The sequence below is a fragment of the Arachis hypogaea genome, chromosome 17 (assembly GCF_003086295.3).
Source record: "Arachis hypogaea cultivar Tifrunner chromosome 17, arahy.Tifrunner.gnm2.J5K5, whole genome shotgun sequence".
NCBI lineage: Eukaryota > Viridiplantae > Streptophyta > Magnoliopsida > Fabales > Fabaceae > Arachis > Arachis hypogaea.
The window spans coordinates 16,872,637-16,891,247 of NC_092052.1; the positions used below are offsets into that span (position 1 = coordinate 16,872,637).

At 32.8% G+C, this 18,611-nt stretch overlaps 1 protein-coding gene across 2 annotated transcripts; it reads left to right on the top strand.

The window, feature by feature from the left end:
• The first annotated feature begins 8,011 nt into the window (after window positions 1-8,011).
• LOC112765424 (uncharacterized) lies at window positions 8,012-15,808 on the top strand. Of its 2 annotated transcripts, none has more exons than XM_072222495.1 (16): window positions 8,012-8,348; window positions 8,446-8,529; window positions 8,884-9,024; window positions 9,113-9,183; window positions 9,483-9,576; window positions 10,525-10,602; window positions 12,177-12,243; window positions 13,260-13,345; window positions 13,437-13,487; window positions 13,775-13,849; window positions 14,059-14,179; window positions 14,273-14,453; window positions 14,852-14,983; window positions 15,066-15,202; window positions 15,358-15,435; window positions 15,540-15,808. In XM_072222495.1, exons 1-16 carry the CDS (start codon window positions 8,163-8,165, stop codon window positions 15,680-15,682), a joined length of 1,725 nt encoding a protein of 574 aa, XP_072078596.1. In that variant the 5' UTR covers window positions 8,012-8,162; the 3' UTR covers window positions 15,683-15,808. The 2 variants fall into 2 exon arrangements, with proteins under 2 accessions (XP_072078596.1, XP_025667108.1); XM_025811323.3 differs by having other exon boundaries at window positions 13,775-13,822.
• Window positions 15,809-18,611: the final 2,803 nt, after the last annotated feature.

Sequence of the window (18,611 nt, forward strand, 5' to 3'; positions counted from 1 at the left end):
CCGTTCTTATTTTGTTGTCTTCTGTTTTTTGTTGCTTTGATTACCTGCATGATCTTTAGTACTTTCAGTGCTTAGATTTAGTTTCACTCTATCATTTGCTTTTAGTTAAAAAAGTCTCATGTACCGCTCACTGAGCTTGAATCTAAAAAGAAAAGAACAGAAGTGATGTATTGCATGAGAAATTGAGTTTATATTTAAGAGTAGTCTTATTTACTTAAATGTGGTGGTGTTATCTGTGATTTTGAATGCATGATATGAACAGTGCATATTTGAATTTGAATCAAAAGATGTTGATGTATGAGGAACAAGAATGTAGAGAACTATTATGAATTCTTTGAAGTAAATAAAAGCTTAATCCTTGAAGCAAAAGAAACAGGAAAAGAAAAATAAAAGCAAGGTCTAATGCTCTGAGCATCAATGACCAGGGAGGTCAGACATGATTAAAAGCTCAAAGAGTTGTTTCCCTAGTCATATGCTTGTGGTGTAATTGTGTCAAGTAATTCTTGAGACAGAGCACTAAGAGTCGAGATCAAATGCATTTAACAGAGTATACCAAAGGCTTTGAGTACCGCTGTCTGGGAGCAACTGAAGGAAAAATCAGAACTAAAAGAGAGTTCCCCAGTCAAGTGCTTGTGGTGTTTTTGTGTCAAGTGCAACTTGAGACAAAGCATTTAAAGTCACGGCTAGGCTCAAGGTGCAAAGCACCAAAGAAAAGAGAATGAAACAAATTTTGATGTGTTCAAGGATTAAACCAAAGTATAAAGGCAATAGAATTCATAATATTATCCGGATTCCAATTCCAAATGATAGTGACACTCCTTGGATTCAAAGGATAGTGAAGTGCCAAAACTACTCAGAATTGTAGTATATAAACTCCACTCTAAGAAGAGACAGGAGCTTAATTGAACACTCACTTCTCATGCAAATTCACATCCAAGGCCTATATTAGTTTTGGTTGCTTGAGGACAAGCAACAATTCAAGTTTGGTGTTGTGATGCATGAGCATCTTTTCTATCTTTTCCTAGTGAATTTGCATTCAAATTGTTAAGTTTAATCAAGATTTAAATATCTTTTAGCCACTATGAATGCTACTTTGAGTTGTGTACAATTCTGTTTATTTCAGGTAGCATTCGGATGGATTTGACGGAGTTTTTGTAGAAGAAGAGGAAGAAAGTAAATGATGCTGTCAACCCTGACCTCCTTGCACTCAAACAGAAATAACTTGAGTTACAGAGGTCCAATTGATGTAATTCCAGTGGTATTGGAAAGCCAACTTTCAGAACTTTCCAATGATATATAATAGTCTACACCTTTCATATGGAATTACTGCCCTGGTGGCGCCAAACTTGGGAAATCCCAAGTGTGACGCCATGATCATCACAATGCCTTCCTTGCTTGTTGCCTTGGTGGCGCCAAACTTGAGAAACTCCAAGTTTGGCGCCAGTTCAATGAATCAAAGTGGTCCCAACGCGTGATCAAGGCCTACACGAAGATCCTCATTGATTTTGATTAAACTTTTATTTTATTTATAAATAGGAAAAGATATTATTTAGTTTTAGGAAATATAATTTACATTAATTATGATTAGATATAAAAGGGAAAAGAATCAGCCATTCGGGCTCATCATCTCTTCTCTTCTACCTCATTCCGCACTTTACAGTTTTTCTAAATCCTAGTTTTCTCTCTGGACTATGAGTAACTAAACATCCACTGTTAAGGTTAGGAGCTCTGTCTATTGTATGGATTGATAATATTATTCTTCTATTTTAATTCACGTACTGATTTCTATTTCAAGAATTATTTTTCGTTCTTTATCTTATGAATTTGGGTGGAACAGAAGTATGACCCTTGTTCTAATTGAGTTCTTGTATAACTTGGAAAAGCTCTTTACTTGAACAACAGCTTGAAAATAATTTCTCCTAAACTTCTAATTATCTGGACTTAACAAGATACGTGACATATAATCCTCTTATATTTGGGTAATTAGGGTTTCCGTGACATATAAACTAGAATTGAACTTCACCCTCTAATTGGAATCAAGCGACCAAGGAATTTGCGGTTGATGAAAGTTAGAGGAGACTAAAAAGGTCTAAGGAATTAGGGTTTAGTTACATATAGTTTGCCATGAATTGAATCTTGCATGATTAAAATAGTTAATAAGAAAAGTCCATCCAAAAGATAGATATATCTGAAACCTTAACTGTTTTCTCCATATATATTTCACCTCAATTTACTGCTCGCTTTCTGATATTCTGAATTTACTGTTTGATGCAATTGAATTCTCAACACCCTTTTCTGCTTGTCTGACTAAGCCAGTCACTCAATCATTGTTGTTTAATCCATCAATCCTCGTGGGATCGACCCTCACTCACCTGAGGTATTATTTGGTATGACCCAGTACACTTGCCAGTTAATTTGTGAGTTATAAATTCCGCACCAGCTACTCAGATTCAACAGCTCCTTAGTCTATTGAACAATCAGCATGTATCGTTCTCAACACCTCAGTTTCAAGGTCAAAATTCTCTAAGAATTCTTGGATCCTAGACAGTGGAGCTACAATCCACATTGCTTGTGATCTTTCTCTTTTTTCTTCGATTCACACCCCAAGAAATTTTTCAGTTTCATTACAAAATGGAGAAACCTTTCTTGATAATTTCATTGGTACTGTTGTCATAATGATCACATTTTTCTACAAAATATTTTATTTGTTCCTTCTTTGTGTCAATCTTCTTTCAGTTTCTTCTTTTCTATCCAATATTGCTCTCACTATAACCATTGGATCCAATTAGTTCACTATCCAGGACAACACCTCATTGAAGAGGACTGGGAAGGGTAATTTGCAACAAAGACTTTACATCCTAAAGGTATCATCCCTAACTAATGACTCATTACTGCTAAGTTCACAGATCCCTTTAATTCATGCTAGTTCTGATATTGTATCAATAAACTTGTGTCAATCACAATTATAGCATACACGGTTAGGTCATGCATCATCTAAGATTTTATAACACTTAGATAATATTTTACATTTACAAAATAAACCAGATTGCAGTAGTTGTGAAGTTTGTCCACTTGCAAAATTTAGAAAATTACCCTTTGAGTCACACAATAATATGTCCCCTAATTCCGTTGACCTTGTTCACTGTGATGTTTGGGGACCTTACCCCCCCCCATTGGTTCATATAATGGAAAACGCTTTTTTTTTTTTTACAATTGTTGATGATGCAACCATATTTTGTTGGATCTATATGCTTACTAACAAATCCAAGGCAACAAAATTGCTTAAAGAATTTTTATTCTTTAATTGAAACTCAATTTGGTGTCAAGATTAAGTGTTTCAGGTCTGATAATGCCAAGAAGCTAGCCCTTACTGAATTTTTACAATAAAAAGGAGCATTACATCAGTTTTCATGTCCCTATAGACCATAGCAAAATGCTGTTGTGTAAAAGAAACATCAACACCTTTTGAATGTTGCCAAAGCCCTTTACTTCCAATCCAACTTGCCTATTGCTTTTTGGGAAGAGTGTGTGACCACAGTTGTGTTTTTCATTAATAGAACTCCAAGCCCTTTGCTGAAGTTAAAGTCTTCATCTGAATTACTATTTGGCAAAAATCCCAATTATGAGTCTCTAAGGAATTTTGGTTGCTTAGCATGTACTACTACATGTTTGAATTTAATTACTAAGATCTGTCCAAGAGCGGATCCATCAGTTCTTCTTGGCTACCATATTGGGTATAAAGGTTACAAACTCTATAATCTCGAGACAAAGCAAATTTTTATCTCAAGGGATGTAATTTTTCATGAGAATGTGATGCCATTCAGGAACTCTCCACATCTATAAACTAATGCTGACTTATTCAAAAATTTTGTCCTACCAACACCAGCTCAAGACCATTCACCCATACCCCCAACTACCACTTCAATCACCCATTCACCTTCTCATACTTAAGAATCTACCACTACAAATAGTAATCATATTACTACACCAGTATAACAACACCTTAGAAGATCTTTTAGGAATCACCACCCACCAAATTACCTTACAGATTAAATATGCAATGCCAAAACTTCCTACCCGATTTCAAACTACTCTAGCAACCACAGACTCAACCTATCCTATCACCACTATCTTGCTCAAGAAAATGCCATACCTGAACCCCAATTTTACCATCAAACTGTGCATTTTCAAGAGTGGAGACAAGCAATGCAAGAGGAACTAGATGCATTTGAAACAAACAATACTTGGAAGCTGGTCACTTCACCAAAAGACAAGCACACCATTGATTGTCGTTGGGTGTACAAAGCCAAATTGAAGGCAAATGGGACTCTTGAGCGGTATAAGGCGTGTTTAGTGGCAAAAGGATACACTCAACAAGTTGGAGTTGACTTCAAATATACCTTTAGTCTTGTCACAAAGATTACTACTGTTCGAATTTTGCTCTCAATTGCAGCTGTGAAGGGTTGGAGTTTAATGTAATTAGACATTAACAATGCTTTTTTGAATAGTGAATTGAATAAAGAGGTATACATGGACTTGTCTCTTGGTCATCCACGAAGAAAACAAGGGCTGGTATGCAAATTAACAAGGTCACTCTATGGCTTAAGACAAGCCTCGAGGCAATGGTTCTCAAAGTTTGTATCACTCTAACAAACCATGTTTTCAAACAGTGCAAACAAGACTGATTTTTTATTTTCTATTGGTGATGCGGACTATCATCATTGCTGGACCAAGACAAGAACTTGTAGATAGTGTTAAAGATAGGGGTGTTCACGGGTATCGGGTACTCAATTATCTGTCCGAACCCGAACCGAACCAATTAAATTGGTTCTAAAAATCAATGGGTAATCAGATACAACTCGAACCAAACCAATGCTGCTCTATGTTAATTGGTCCGAGTGATGGTTCTGGGGGTGCAGAACCTGAACCAACCCGTAGACACGAACATTTATTAATTAAATTAAAAATGTATAAAGTTAATATATATATATATATATATATATATATATATATATATATAACTTTTACTGATTATTATTATAACCTAACCCTATTTAATATATAGATATATATATAACCTTTATTAATTAAATTAAATTAAATTATTAACTTGTTTATTGATTTTACATGTTTATTATATTTATAGAATTTTTAAAATAATTTTTTTATGAATTTTTGTTTTATCGGATACCCAATTATTTGAACTGGACCAATCCGTTCTTAATCGGTTTGGTTTGGTTTCGGATACATGATGCGTGAGCATTTTTTTTCTATATTTTCTTATTATTTTAGATATGAATTTATTAAGTTTTATTTAGATTTTAATGTTTGAAACCTATTTGGATACTACTTTGAGGCGCATTGTGGCTTTATTAATTTCAGGAAAGATTCAGACGAGTTTGACAGAGTTTGTGTAGAAGAAAAAGGAAGAAAGTGGATGCTGTCAACCTTGACCTTCTCACACTCCAACAAGCATAAATTGAGCTACGAAGATTCAATTGACGTAGTTCTAGTGGAATTAAAAAGCCAACTTTTAGAGCTTTCTAACGATATATAATAGTATATACTTCTCTTCTAGTATCACGGCGCTGAACGCCACGACTCGGCATTTAGCACCAGGTGCCTCGTAACCAGCGCCCAACCTACTGCTTCGTGGGGCGCTAAACGCAGGCCCTGACATTTAGCACCAGGAAGACAGAAACAAAAGGGGAGCTTACTGCCTCGTGGGGTGCTAAAGGCTGGCGTTTAGCGCCAGTAGCGCGAATCCAACTTCAACAAAGGAGCTTCATTAGTTAGATTTGGATTATAATTAGTGTATTTATTTTGTTTTGGTTATTTTTATTCCCAAACATAATCTTTTGAGCTTTAGTAGTTATTATTTTATTTTATTTTAAAATCAAATTAGGTTAGATATAAAAGAAAAAAGATTTAGCCCTTTGGGGATCTCTTCTTTTGCTTCTACCTAATTCCTCACTTTACACACTTTTGAACTCTAATTTTCTCTCTAAGTTATGAGCAACTAAACCTTCTTGGTTAAGGTTAAGAGCTCTATTTATTCTATGGATTAATACTATTGTCATTCTATTTTAATTAATGTATTGATTTAAATTCAAGGATTGCTTCCGTTTTTCACCTTATTTGAGTGTATTGGAAAATAACTCTTGTTCTACATAAATTCTTGTTGATTCTTGGAAAAGTTATCTCACTTGAATACTAGCTTGAAAGTAAACTCATCCTAAATCACTAATCACCTGGACTTAACGAGATATATGACATATAATCCTCTTATATTCGGATAATTAGGATTTTTGTGGCTAATAAACTAGAATTGAATCTAACCTCTAATCTATATTAAGTGACCAAGGAATTGGCGGTTGATTAGGTTAGAGGAGACTAAATCACTAAGAAATTAGGGTTTAGTCAATTACAGTTTGCCATGAAATGAATTTTGCATGATTAAAATAATTAGTAAGAAATATAAATCTGGAAAAATAAACATCTCTGAAACCTTAACTGTTTTCTCACATACTTTTCACACCAATTTCACTGTCTGCTTACTTAATCGCTAAATTACTGTTTAATACTTTTGAACCTTAAAACACCATTTTCTGCTTGCCTGACTAAGTGAGTCATTCGATTATTGTTGTTTGGTTCATCAATTCTGGTAGGATCGACCCTCACTCACCTGAAGTATTACTTGGTACGACCCGGTGCACTTGCCAGTTAATTTGTGGACTTTGAATTCCGCATCAATACACACACAAAAAAATGTAATCCGAACCAATTACAATTTAATCGGTTCGGTTCTAATTTCATCCTGAACTCGAACCAACCCAACCCTTGAACACCCTTAGTTAAAGACAGACTTCAAGCAATCTTGAAGTTAAAAATTTTAGATGACCTCAATTTTTTCCTAGGATTGGAGTTGGCTAGATCAAAGTGAGGCATCTCTTTATCCCAAAGAAAGTACACAATGTCTTTGTTAGAAGATACTGGTTTTTTGGGTTGCAAACCTGCCATCACTCCAATGGAAGCTAACCTGAAACTAAGAGCTGTTGAGGGTGACCCAGTTTCGGATGTCCCAGTTATTGTAGGCTCATTGGAATGTTGATGAACCTTACCATTTCGAGACCTGACATCACATTTACTGTAGTAAAGCTTGTACAATACATGGCTGATCCATGAATCCCTCATCTTAATGCTATATATCATGTTCTCAGATATTTCCTGGTCAAGGACTCCTTTTTTCGACAGCATCTAAGTTTCACTTTTTCATGTATGCTGATGCTGATTGGGGGAGTTGTCTGGACTCTCATAGATCAACCACAAGTTATTGTACTTTTTTGGGAAATTCTTTAATCTCTTAAAAGAACAAAAAGCAAGATGTGCTGTTAAGAAGTTCTACAGAGGCAGAGTATAAGGTGCTTGCTAATGCCTCTTGTGAAATTATCTCGGTCATGACGCTTCTCAAGTTTATGAATGTAGAAGTCAAGTGTGCAATGTTGTTTTGTGATAATGTCTCTGCCATCCAAATAGCCTCTGACCTAGTTCTACATGAAAGGTTAAAATATATTAAAATTGACTGCCACTTCATTCGAAAGAAGGTTACATCTGAATTTGTCAAACTCGTACATGTTCCCAGCAAGCATCAATTGGCTGACACACTAACTAACACTCTTCTAACACCTCAATTTGTGTTCTTTATGTCCAAATTAAGAACATACCATTTGTATAATTAGTGAGTTAGTTAGTCACTCAAAAGGTAACTTAACTTGCTACATTAATTGGTCATTATATGTATAAATATCTGCATCTACAGTATATATATATATATATATATATATATATATATATATATATATATATATATATATATATATATATATACTATATAGTATACAATCAGTGTAATTAAATACATTCTTCAATTTCTATTAGTCAATGAGTTATAACTCAAATAGCATGGTCTTTCCATACTCAATTAAGAAGTTGCGGCGGGTTTGAGTCTCTTGTGTTTGATAAAAAAAAAACAACTCATTTGGTACTCTATTTAAAATTTGTAGCAATCCCGTAAGATGCAGTGATGCACAGACTGAGGCTACATCCAGTGTGCATTAGAATCTGAGTCTGCGTTGCTGTCTTCGTTAAACCCTCTAAATGAAATGACGCCTAAACCCTTCAATTTTCCCGCCAAACGCCGAACCGGCCTTCTCCTACTAACAGCAGCCGTTGCCGCCACCGCCGCCGCCGCCCAAGCTTCGAACACTCACGAGCTCTCCTCTCTCTCTGCAGGAAAACTTGGAGCAGAAGTGCACGGCCTCGTCCGCACTGCACGTGCCGTCTCTGCGGTCCGATCCCTTCAATTTTCCTTTCTTTTTCTTTGGCTTGAAGTGTTTCAGTTTTCATCGCGGCTCTTCATATTTTTATTCCGATTTTTTTCGCCAGGTAGCTTCTACTGTTGTTGATTACGAGTTCTCGTTGCGCGGCCTCCGAAAGGACTCCGATCAGTACCGTCACTCGATTTCCGAGGTTCTCCTGCCATCTTTCATATTTGAGAATGAATTTAGTTAAGCTTTGTAATTGAATGCTTTTGACTATTATTTCGGTGATTTTCAACTCGTGGCTTCATGTAATGCTATGCGCACAAACTGCTTCTTAGAAGTTAGAATTATGTTAGGAGCTATTCGAATTTTTTTGTTAATATTTTCAGCTCGCTGTTTATTGTTTTGAGGATTGGTATTGGAAATGATTAAAACAAAAGCATTTCACTTGTTCCTTCAACCTATCTTAAAAGCTGTAGACATATGAACTAAAAATGGACAGAAAATAAACAAAAGTTTTCAGATTCAGAATTTGAGATGCTGAATTTTTTTTTTGGCATAGGTTCATCTACGGTCTGCCAAGAGGTTTTTGAAGTTATGCGAAGTGAACAAAGGGTTTTATGTGAAGGCTGGGCAGTTTGTTGCTGCTCAGAGAGTGCTTCCGAAAGAGTACTCGTCAACTTTGTCCGCACTGCAGGACCAGGTTTGGCTCAAGACATTCTGTTTGATTTTGAATTTTTATCTTTTGGTTGGTTGTCTTGCTAAGTTTGTATGGTATCTAAATGACTTAGGTTGCTCCTCTTCCTTTTAAAGTTATCAAGGGAGTGTTGAAGGATAATTTGGGACCAGATTTCACTGAGATGTAAGTTGCCCTTACCAACTGAATTTGGTTTTACAAACTATGCACACCTAACCAAGATTAAGGTGTTTAATGTCTTGCGATGTGCTAGAGCCCTTTGCTAAAGCATTGACAGTGCACAAGTAAGATTCATTCCTTGAATTGGCCCTGCCATCAAGATAGTATAATCAAATCCCCATGCTTGCTTTATTCTTTTGCCATTAATTTAAAAGACTTAAAACACTAGTTGGCTCTTTTTTTTAGGTTCATTGTTTTATTTTTTCATTAGGAAAAAATTTTCAATATTTATGTGAAATTTTCAGGTTTGAGTCATTGGATGAAGAACCTATAGCTGCCGCATCTATTGCACAAGTTCACCATGCGGTGCTGAAAAGTGATCAGGAAGTAGCAATCAAGGTGGTTTCTTAATAAAACTTTAAGATAATTTGGACATATTGTTTGCTAATTTACTTACAACTACTCACATGGTATCTTTTGTCAACTTAATTACTAAATTACCTTTTCTGTAAGAAGTAAACTATTTGAACTGAGCATCTTGTTTCTCATCTGAAAAATATGCCTATAGGTTGAAAATAACATTATCATTTCAATATCTCGTTGGATAGGTTTAATTTGTTTACACTGTGTATTGATTATTCATCTTCACTTGAATAGCGTGTTATAACCTGGCTTTGAGATTTAACTATTTGAGTCCAAACCTAGCAATAAGCAATGGCTGAGCTTGATAAATTTTGAGGGGGCAAAAAATTTTAACATAAAAAATACATAACAACATTATATAAAAACAAAATTTATAAATATCACAATTTTTCAATATTTTGTCATTACATAATACTTTAGCCAAATGAGCTTGTTATGTTATCTGTAGTACTACTACTAAATATTTACAAAATGTTTGTGTGGGGGGGGAGGGCATGGCCCCTCATTGTCCACAAAAAGCTCCGCCAGTGACAATAAGGACACCTATAAATTAAGAGGCTGGAGGTTATTTGGGGATTTAGGTACCAAATTTTCATTGATTGTACCTGACTAATGATGGTAGTCTGTTATAGTAGCCATTTCTTCCTCTCTTTTCTCCCTGTAAGAATGAATTCTTTTTTATTAAAAGAAGGCTATATAGAAGATATTGTTATTTCACTAAATCACTCATCATATGGGATTATAATATTACATGGAATGGAAAATGCTAAAAGATTTATACTTTCACAATAAGTAATAAAAAATTCTGTCATTTTCTTATATGTGAATATGTGATGTTACTTTATTTATGGTCGCCCTAGATTGAAGTGAGACTTAGAGAAGCACTTCTTGTGTTGAAAATTCATGTTCTTCACTGTTAAATAGGTGCAATATCCTTGGGTACAGCAGCAGATGACTTTTGACACAAGAACAATGTATTTCCTATCTAAAACTATTGCATGGGTATGTCTGACTTTTGGAAGCTCTTATTTACTGAAAAATATTAATGCATTTATGCAATTATGCTGCACTTAATTTTTACTTAGATTTTTCTATTTGTCTCGAATGATAATTATTATGCAACGTCAATTGTTGAAAGGAAAACAAGAAGTAGAAAAAAACAGTTTCAAAGCGAAAGGAAAATGATTAATATTATGATAAGAGATCTGAATTATCTCAACATGGTGATCCAATGATTCAATTATTGATCAATCAAGAACACTATCACCAGTATTTAAGGGCATTAATATTTTTGCATTAATATTTTATGTGATGAATTAAGGACTAGCTTGAATTTTTTTTCTTTGGTTTCGTGACACCATAGCTAAGAAGTGATTTAGTCAAATAATATCTTCTTACCTGCTAGAGTACTTATTACATTATAGGAAATAATGTCTTCTAATATTTATTGCTGGTATTCTCTGGAAAAGTTTGAGCTAATACATAAGATAGTGGTTTACATCATTTGTTGATAAGTCTGTTACCTCAGAAGAAGTATTAAACAGCAGTAAACATGTTGTAGTAATTACTAATAATCATAAAATTGGAAATAGAATGTAAGATCAATGAATGCACAAAATAATGTTTGGAAAAACTCAATCCTTTTTTTTTTTTTTGAGAAGTTGTTCTAAGTCTAACAGAAAATGGGTTACAGGTTTTTGTTTAATACCTACCAAATACTCCCGACATCCACAAATATATGTCACTTTTGTCATAAAACACATTTTAAGAAATCACTAACGTCAACAATTTTTAAAGTGTTAAGTCAAAATTAACCTTGCCTTTTCTCTGTTCAAATTAAGTGCTTATTGTTCATTGGGTGTATTAGTATCAATGAATACGGGTATAAGTGGAGAGAAGATATTAAAACATCTTTAAACTAATCAACGACTTATATTGCTGGACAGAGGGAGTATGAATTTTGACTGAAAACTTGCTGAAAAGATTGATTATATATGAGTTCGCCTATGCATTCGGCAGCAATACATTCCTTGTTTAAATTACTAAATAACAAGAGTTTGCTTGTTTTCTCGATTTAGTGGCAATTATTTTCTTCCATGCCAAATAGTATGAGTGCTTAATATTGCATAAATTCACATATTCAGGACTTTATTTTCAAGTGTTAGGACTTTTCAGTTTTGTCAGAAAGATCCTAGGTAATGCTGGAGGGGGATATATTTGGCTGCAGAAAAATTCCATAATCTTTGCCCTTTAGCAAAGGTACTGGGTTGCTCTTCTGAGCTGATGTACTATCTCTTCTTTTTTAATATCCTACATAGATTTAGGGAGGTTTCCATTCCTTTTGTTTTAAAATATGTTCTTAGATTTTTTATAAAAAGTAAAATAAGAAAAGATAAAAATTTACCAAGTAATTTATAATTTCCTTGAATTTCATAATTTCATTATCTAATTGCTGGATGAAGTTGAACTTTGTGCAGTCTCTGTTCTCTCTTCTTTTAGATTTTCAAACAAGTAGTATCATCAACTCAGGGACTTCTGTTGTTATTTTACTTTATGATTGCATTTCTTGGATGTAGTTATACCCACAGTACAGGTTTGAGTGGCTACCATTGGCATTTGCGGACTCCATGGCTGCAGAACTTGGTCAGTAATAATTTGTAGAAAACATACCTGCGTATTAGTATTATATCAGCGTTCTTGTCGCATTTTCCCTTTATGTGTGACACTGACATTTTGTATTAGAAATAGAGTTATAGAAAATATGATTTTCTATAGACGGATGTGAATTATATTCTTGTTATAATTATATGATAGATTAACAAAGCTAAATATATAGGTCATGTTTGTTTTTAGGGCACTACTTGTAGACAGTAAAACTAAAACATGTGATATGAGTAGTTTGATCTTGTTTTGATTAAAAAACTACTGTAGGATTTTGCTCATTGCTTTAATTTTTGTGTTATTTTGAATAGTTATTCCTTTTTTCTTTCTAAATTTAGATTTAGATTTTCATATGCTACAGTTTACCTCATCTGGATATGGGTTGCTTTACTTTTCTTTTTCTTTAATTTTGGTCTTTGGTCTTTGTCATTATATCAACGGGATCTACTTCTCATTGATTTAGGGTTTTTTCTTCTTTATTTGTTATAGGTTCTATTTATATTTTGGTCCATACTTTTGTTTGGAACTGCTTTTTAAAGTTTCAAATTATTAAGGATAGACACCTCTAAATCGGTAAAACCATAGAGAATAGTAGTTTATTTCAATGCAATTTTTTGGTTTTTGGAGTAGTTTTTATTCTTTCTTCCCAAACTCAAAATAATCAAGAATAGGCACAAATCCAAATTGTGTGAAGCTATAGGAACTAGTAATTAAATTCATTGCAATATTTTTTTTTTAATTTTTGGAGTACTGTTCTTATTCTTTCTTTCTTCTGATTCTTTTCAATTTATAGCATTAAGTAGGCATTTTTATTTATCTGCTTTTCATGTTCATGTTGCAGCCATTGGTTTTTATCAGGGCTCAGTCAAGAAATTATTCCATTGAACTCAACATATTTAGTTCTTTGTTTGTATGTTTTACATTTACTTCTAGCAGCTGGTAAGTTATCCTTCTTAGTTACTGAATGAACAATACAAGGCTGGATTAATTTCACGCAGATTTTATTCATGAGGCAAGGAATTCTGAGAGAGCAGCCAAAAACTTGAGAAACAACAAACTGATCAGGGTTCCTCATGTATTCTGGGTATGATAGTCTTCATTATTTTCCTTTCAATGGAATACTTAGTGTTTACTATAATACTTTTACCAACATAGTATGATATTAATGCATGCAGGATTTGACTAGCAGGCAAGTCCTAACAATGCAGTTTTATACAGGGCGAAAGGTATGTTTTGAATAATATCTTTGTTACACCAAATTGCTGGGGACATTTTTGCTTTGCTGATGTATAACTGCATGAATCATAATTGTTTTTTTATGGGATTCGGCTCAGTTAACACCACCTTATGCATTTCTTAATGAAATATTCTAGTATTTAAAAAATGAGCCAAGCAAAATCAGTTCTGGTCAATTTGTACTGTTTTCCAGTTTGTAGAAATTCTATTCTAGCTGTTGTAAGCTTTGTATTTCTATCTATTGCATTCTATTAATAGGGGTCTTATTACAATTCAGATTGATGATTTAGACTTTCTGAACCAGCTTGGAGTAGAACCAGAAAAGGTTGATTTATCACAATTCACAACTATGGTGAACTCATGTAAATTGTATTTTCCTGTTCTTTACAGTGGATGTAATAAGCTCATTGTGGTTACAATTTTTGCAGATGGTTCATTATTGTGATACTCAATCTGATAAACATTGACTATGAGAATTTCATTTTGTCCTACTTTTGTAGTGCTATACTGCTATTGTTATGTACTTTCTTTAACTGATGCATTCTAAACCTGATACTGAAGGTAGCAAAATCATTGATTGAACTATTTGCTGAAATGATATTTGTGCATGGTTATATACATGGTGATCCACACCCTGGTAATATATTAGTTTCTCCTGAAGGTTCCAATGGCTTCTCTTTGGGTATGTACCTGTGTATGGTCTGATTGAAATATGGAAGATTGTAAGAATTGAACTTGAATTTTGATCATTTCCCCCTTTGGAAACTTCGTGCAGTTCTTTTAGATCATGCAGTCTACAGGGAATTGGATGAGGAATTTAGAAAAGACTTTTGTCAGTTATGGGAAGCTTTGATTCTTAAAGACTTGAATAAAACATTGAGGCTTGGTGAACGATTTGGTGCTGGGAAGTATTCTAGATATCTGCCCATCATTTTCACTGGAACGCCTGTTGAAAGGTGATCTCTCTTAACATTCTATTTGATGATGCACATAAATAATTTTAGTGTACTTGTTGAAGAGAGTTTATTTTGGGTTATAATTGTTTCAGATTCTCAAAATGTGAATTTAAAACTAAATTTTTTCATTCAACTGAAAATGGTAAAAAAATAAAAATAAAAGAGGATAAGGTATATTATATTATCAAAGATAGGTTTATATGATAAGCTACTCTTTTCAGCTTTTAAGGAAAAACGTAAGCTGGAAAGCTGATTTTTTTATATTTTGGTCATTTTTTTTATAAATTAAATATGTAAAAGGTGATTATTATTTTTTTTTGTAGTTGTGCCTCAAATATTACTGTTATCTTGCAATACAAATTACAAAACATATGATGGAACTTTTGCTTGAGTTGCAGCAAACATGCTTTTGGAATATCAACTGCAGAAAAAGAGACCATGATAAACGAGTTGAAGTCTCTCTTATTTGATGACTTATCTTCATTCATGGAGACCCTGCCTCCAGATTTTATTGCGATAATGCGCATAGAGTAAGAAACAAATTCATCCTAGCTTCTTTGGGTGCAGAATTTGTAGTGCTGAATAATTAATATATTTCTTCTTTTCTTCTAGCGGAATGATAAGATCTATCATTAGAAAGATGGGTGTATCTCGGGTCACCAGGTTGCTAACTTACACCAAATATGCAGTATATGGTCTTCTCTGTTCAAAGTTGGATGTAGAATCATCTAGAAGTCCCATGAAATCTTGTAAGTTCGCTTATCATATCTTAAAAGTTACTCGAGAACTTTTCTTAATCGTCATCTACACAATGAACTTCTGTCAAAATATATAGTACAGAGAAAAGAAAGCAGGAGCTTTCAGAATGAGTGTTCCCTCTTATTTTTCTTTTTAATGCTTTCAGACTTTGCTGTGGAAGCTGCTTTTCTCAGTTTCATAGCAACCTTAAAATATGTTCTCATCCTAATAAAGGTTCTTATCGGTGAGAATGCTCTTTCACTTTTAACTTGTTTTTATAAATATTACCTCATTTTTTTATAAGGAAAAATTAAAACCTAACCATCTATTGTTTTCTCTGTTTTTTAGGGAGCATTGACAGTACCCCATGGCGCCAGAAGGTGAATAATGTTTTGAATTACATGCATAGCAAGATTAGTAGTGAGTTTTGGGGCATTGTGGTGCATCCTGTTTTTCTTCTATTATGGATCCGTCCTAATGTATTATTTTAAGCATCGAGTTCTTATATATATAAAAAAAAGTGGTGGTTGTGATGGTATGCTATACAAATGTTAAAGTGTATTCATTCAGTTTTAAATTTTAATAAAAACCTTGTAAAAAAATGTTTTCAGATGATACTCATCGGTTCTTTTCCCCCTCCAAAACCTTACAAAAATATTGAGTAAAATGAGATGAGTATTCTCTGTGAAAAAGTAATTTCTTTAGTGAAGTTTTTGAAAAAAAAAAGGGAAGAAATAAACACGCACTAAATTACCACTAGTTGCATGGATATAAACATTTTTTTTTCCAAAGTACATTGCTCATTTTGAAGGGTGGTTTTAAAGTATATTGTTATTTGTTCATGTATATACGAAACTTCATACTTATGAATCCAATACTACCAAAGAATTTTCTGTTTATACTATACTCATAGAAACTAGGTACATATGGAAACTAGAAATGGAGTTGGTTTAGAGCTATATGAATTACCTGACTTTTTTTTTTTGGGCAAAGCATCTTGGAGTTATATAGTTGATCTTCAAATCAATAGAGCTAAACAGATACGTGAGATTGTAAATCCAAGGTTAGTCTTGAAAGTTTCAGTTATGCATATATGAGAATGTATATCACTTCCAAGTTCCAACAGCTTCAGAAGACAATGATAAGCATCCTCCGTTGTCCATGATATTGATCATTAACATCTTTTCTTCTTTTTCTTCTCATTTAAAAGAATTTTCTAGAATTAAAAACACAAGAAATTTTCTAGAAATCTGTCGAAAACTCTACTTTGAATCTCATAAATCATCTTCATGTGTAAGCTTTGCACGAAACAAAATTATGTATCGACCATTGAATGCCGGTAGAGTGGGTTAATTCTCCACGAAGTAGAAATTATTTTTTGTCATTATTTTTAGTTATCAACTCAATTTTTTTAGTCTAATAATTTAATAACATACTTAGTTCATATTTTTAAATATTGATGGCTAACTGCCGATAAAAAATAAATTACTAATCGTCTAGCATTTCTCTATTTTCCACCATAGACTTATGGTTAACTCTTAAGCAAATAACTTCGTTATTTTTATTATTTTACTCTAATAAATATCCGAATGCAAATTAAGTGCTATTGTTGGACAAACAAAATGGTTGGATTCTTTTTGTGGTTGATTTTTGAAAATAAGGTATGATATGCTCTTCAGAGCACTTCATCTTCATGGGATGCTTCTAAGAACTAAACTTTTCTCTTATGGTGAAGACGCTGCTTCCAGTGGGATTCATGAGATGCTTTTTATATTTGATTTATGCTTTCAAAATCTTAAATGAATATTATAAATTAAAACTCGATGAAAGAATTAATTTAGTTTATTAATTTATCATTTAAAGATAAAAAAATGCTGCGTAAAGAATATATATATATATATATATATATATTGGCCTTCTAAAATATCCACCGTCTCGGACCTCCAGTTATTTCAATTGACGTTAACCACGTTATCATTATTATGATTTTTTTTTTTTTTGAAAAAAAAAAAGGGAGAATTCAGCAACTTAAAAAGAAGTCGACAACATTATAAAACCAAGGAATAAAATACTGCCCGCACTTTGGAACCTTGTAAATAGAAAACCGAAGGTGATGATGACTATAAATTAGTAGCTTCAAACAGGAATGATAACACGCTTTTCCAAGTTATTGTTAGGGTACCCTTATTGTTATCTACTATATTTGGTATATAACATCTCACTATTTTTATTTTATTTTAGATTGTTTAATACAAAAACAATATGCTGAGAATAATTTAGTAATAACGCATCAAAAGAAAGACCAGTTAAGTAGACAAAATAGATTTTTATTTCTTTTTATTAATGGGATTCAAATATATATTTTTTTGTAAAAGGAAGTTGATATTCTATACACTATCTGTAAGTCACGGTACAAGTTTCATTTAATAAAAGTGTTCACATAATCACATTTAGTATTTAGTTGTATTTCTCGTTTAAGAACATTCTAGCAATTTGAATAATAAAAGTATTTTTAAATATAATTATTGCAAGAATATTTTTAAGAACTTTTGTCTGGTTCACATAGACATAGGGCGTGAATATATCATTGACTACTTTTCTTGTTGACCAAGCCAGCTGTGGGGTAATTTATAAATGGACATAGAAGTTAGTTAGAACATAATACATATATATAGTCGCTATAATTCGCCTACTGATCTTCTCGGTTGTTCACCTATTCAGACTTGAGGTTCTCCACAATATTCATTTTCCTTTGCTACATGAATAACATTTTTTTAGATAATTATTTCAACTTAGTCTTACTTTAATAATTACATCAATTTATAGATAATCATTTTATAATTTACTAAAGGATATCTTTGTCAAAAGAATAAAATTCTTTTTTATATACTTATATGACATTATTCATTTGCATGCTAAAATCTAAAGACATATGGTAATTATCATTAACTTAACCAAAAGGTCAATTGACTAACTACTAATATATAACTCAAGTTATTAACAAATTTGCCCAATGGGGATATATCCCTCCGAAATTATAATAATGCATTATTTATCCATGAGGAATATTTGTATCCACCAGATTATATATATTATTGTTGCCGTCTTTTTATAGAATTAAATAATTTTAATATATTATTAGTATAAAATAATTTTACTAATGTATCTATTATGTAATATCATATTCGTAAAAATAATTACATGTTATGTTTACTGTAGGAATAGTTATTTATAAAAAAACGAACATGATTTGATGATTTTGTAAAAAATTAAAAAAAAATTGTTATTAAACTTTTTGAAAGGTATCAGACTTGGAGGTAAGAAGATGAGATGAGACGAGAGAGTAGAGAGAAACAGAGAGAAAAAGAGAAAAAATATATTTCAGTTATTGCAAAAATGAAAAGTTGGTTGCAGCAATTG

Excerpts from the sequence above, each read along its gene's own strand:
- LOC112765424 (XM_072222495.1), top strand. The coding sequence starts at position 8,163 with ATGACGCCTAAACCCTTCAATTTTCCCGCCAAACGCCGAACCGGCCTT. Across the intron at positions 9,577-10,524 it reads ATCAGGAAGTAGCAATCAAG|GTGCAATATCCTTGGGTACA; the intron begins GTGGTTTCTTAA and ends ACTGTTAAATAG. Across the intron at positions 13,850-14,058 it reads TATCACAATTCACAACTATG|GTAGCAAAATCATTGATTGA; the intron begins GTGAACTCATGT and ends CTGATACTGAAG.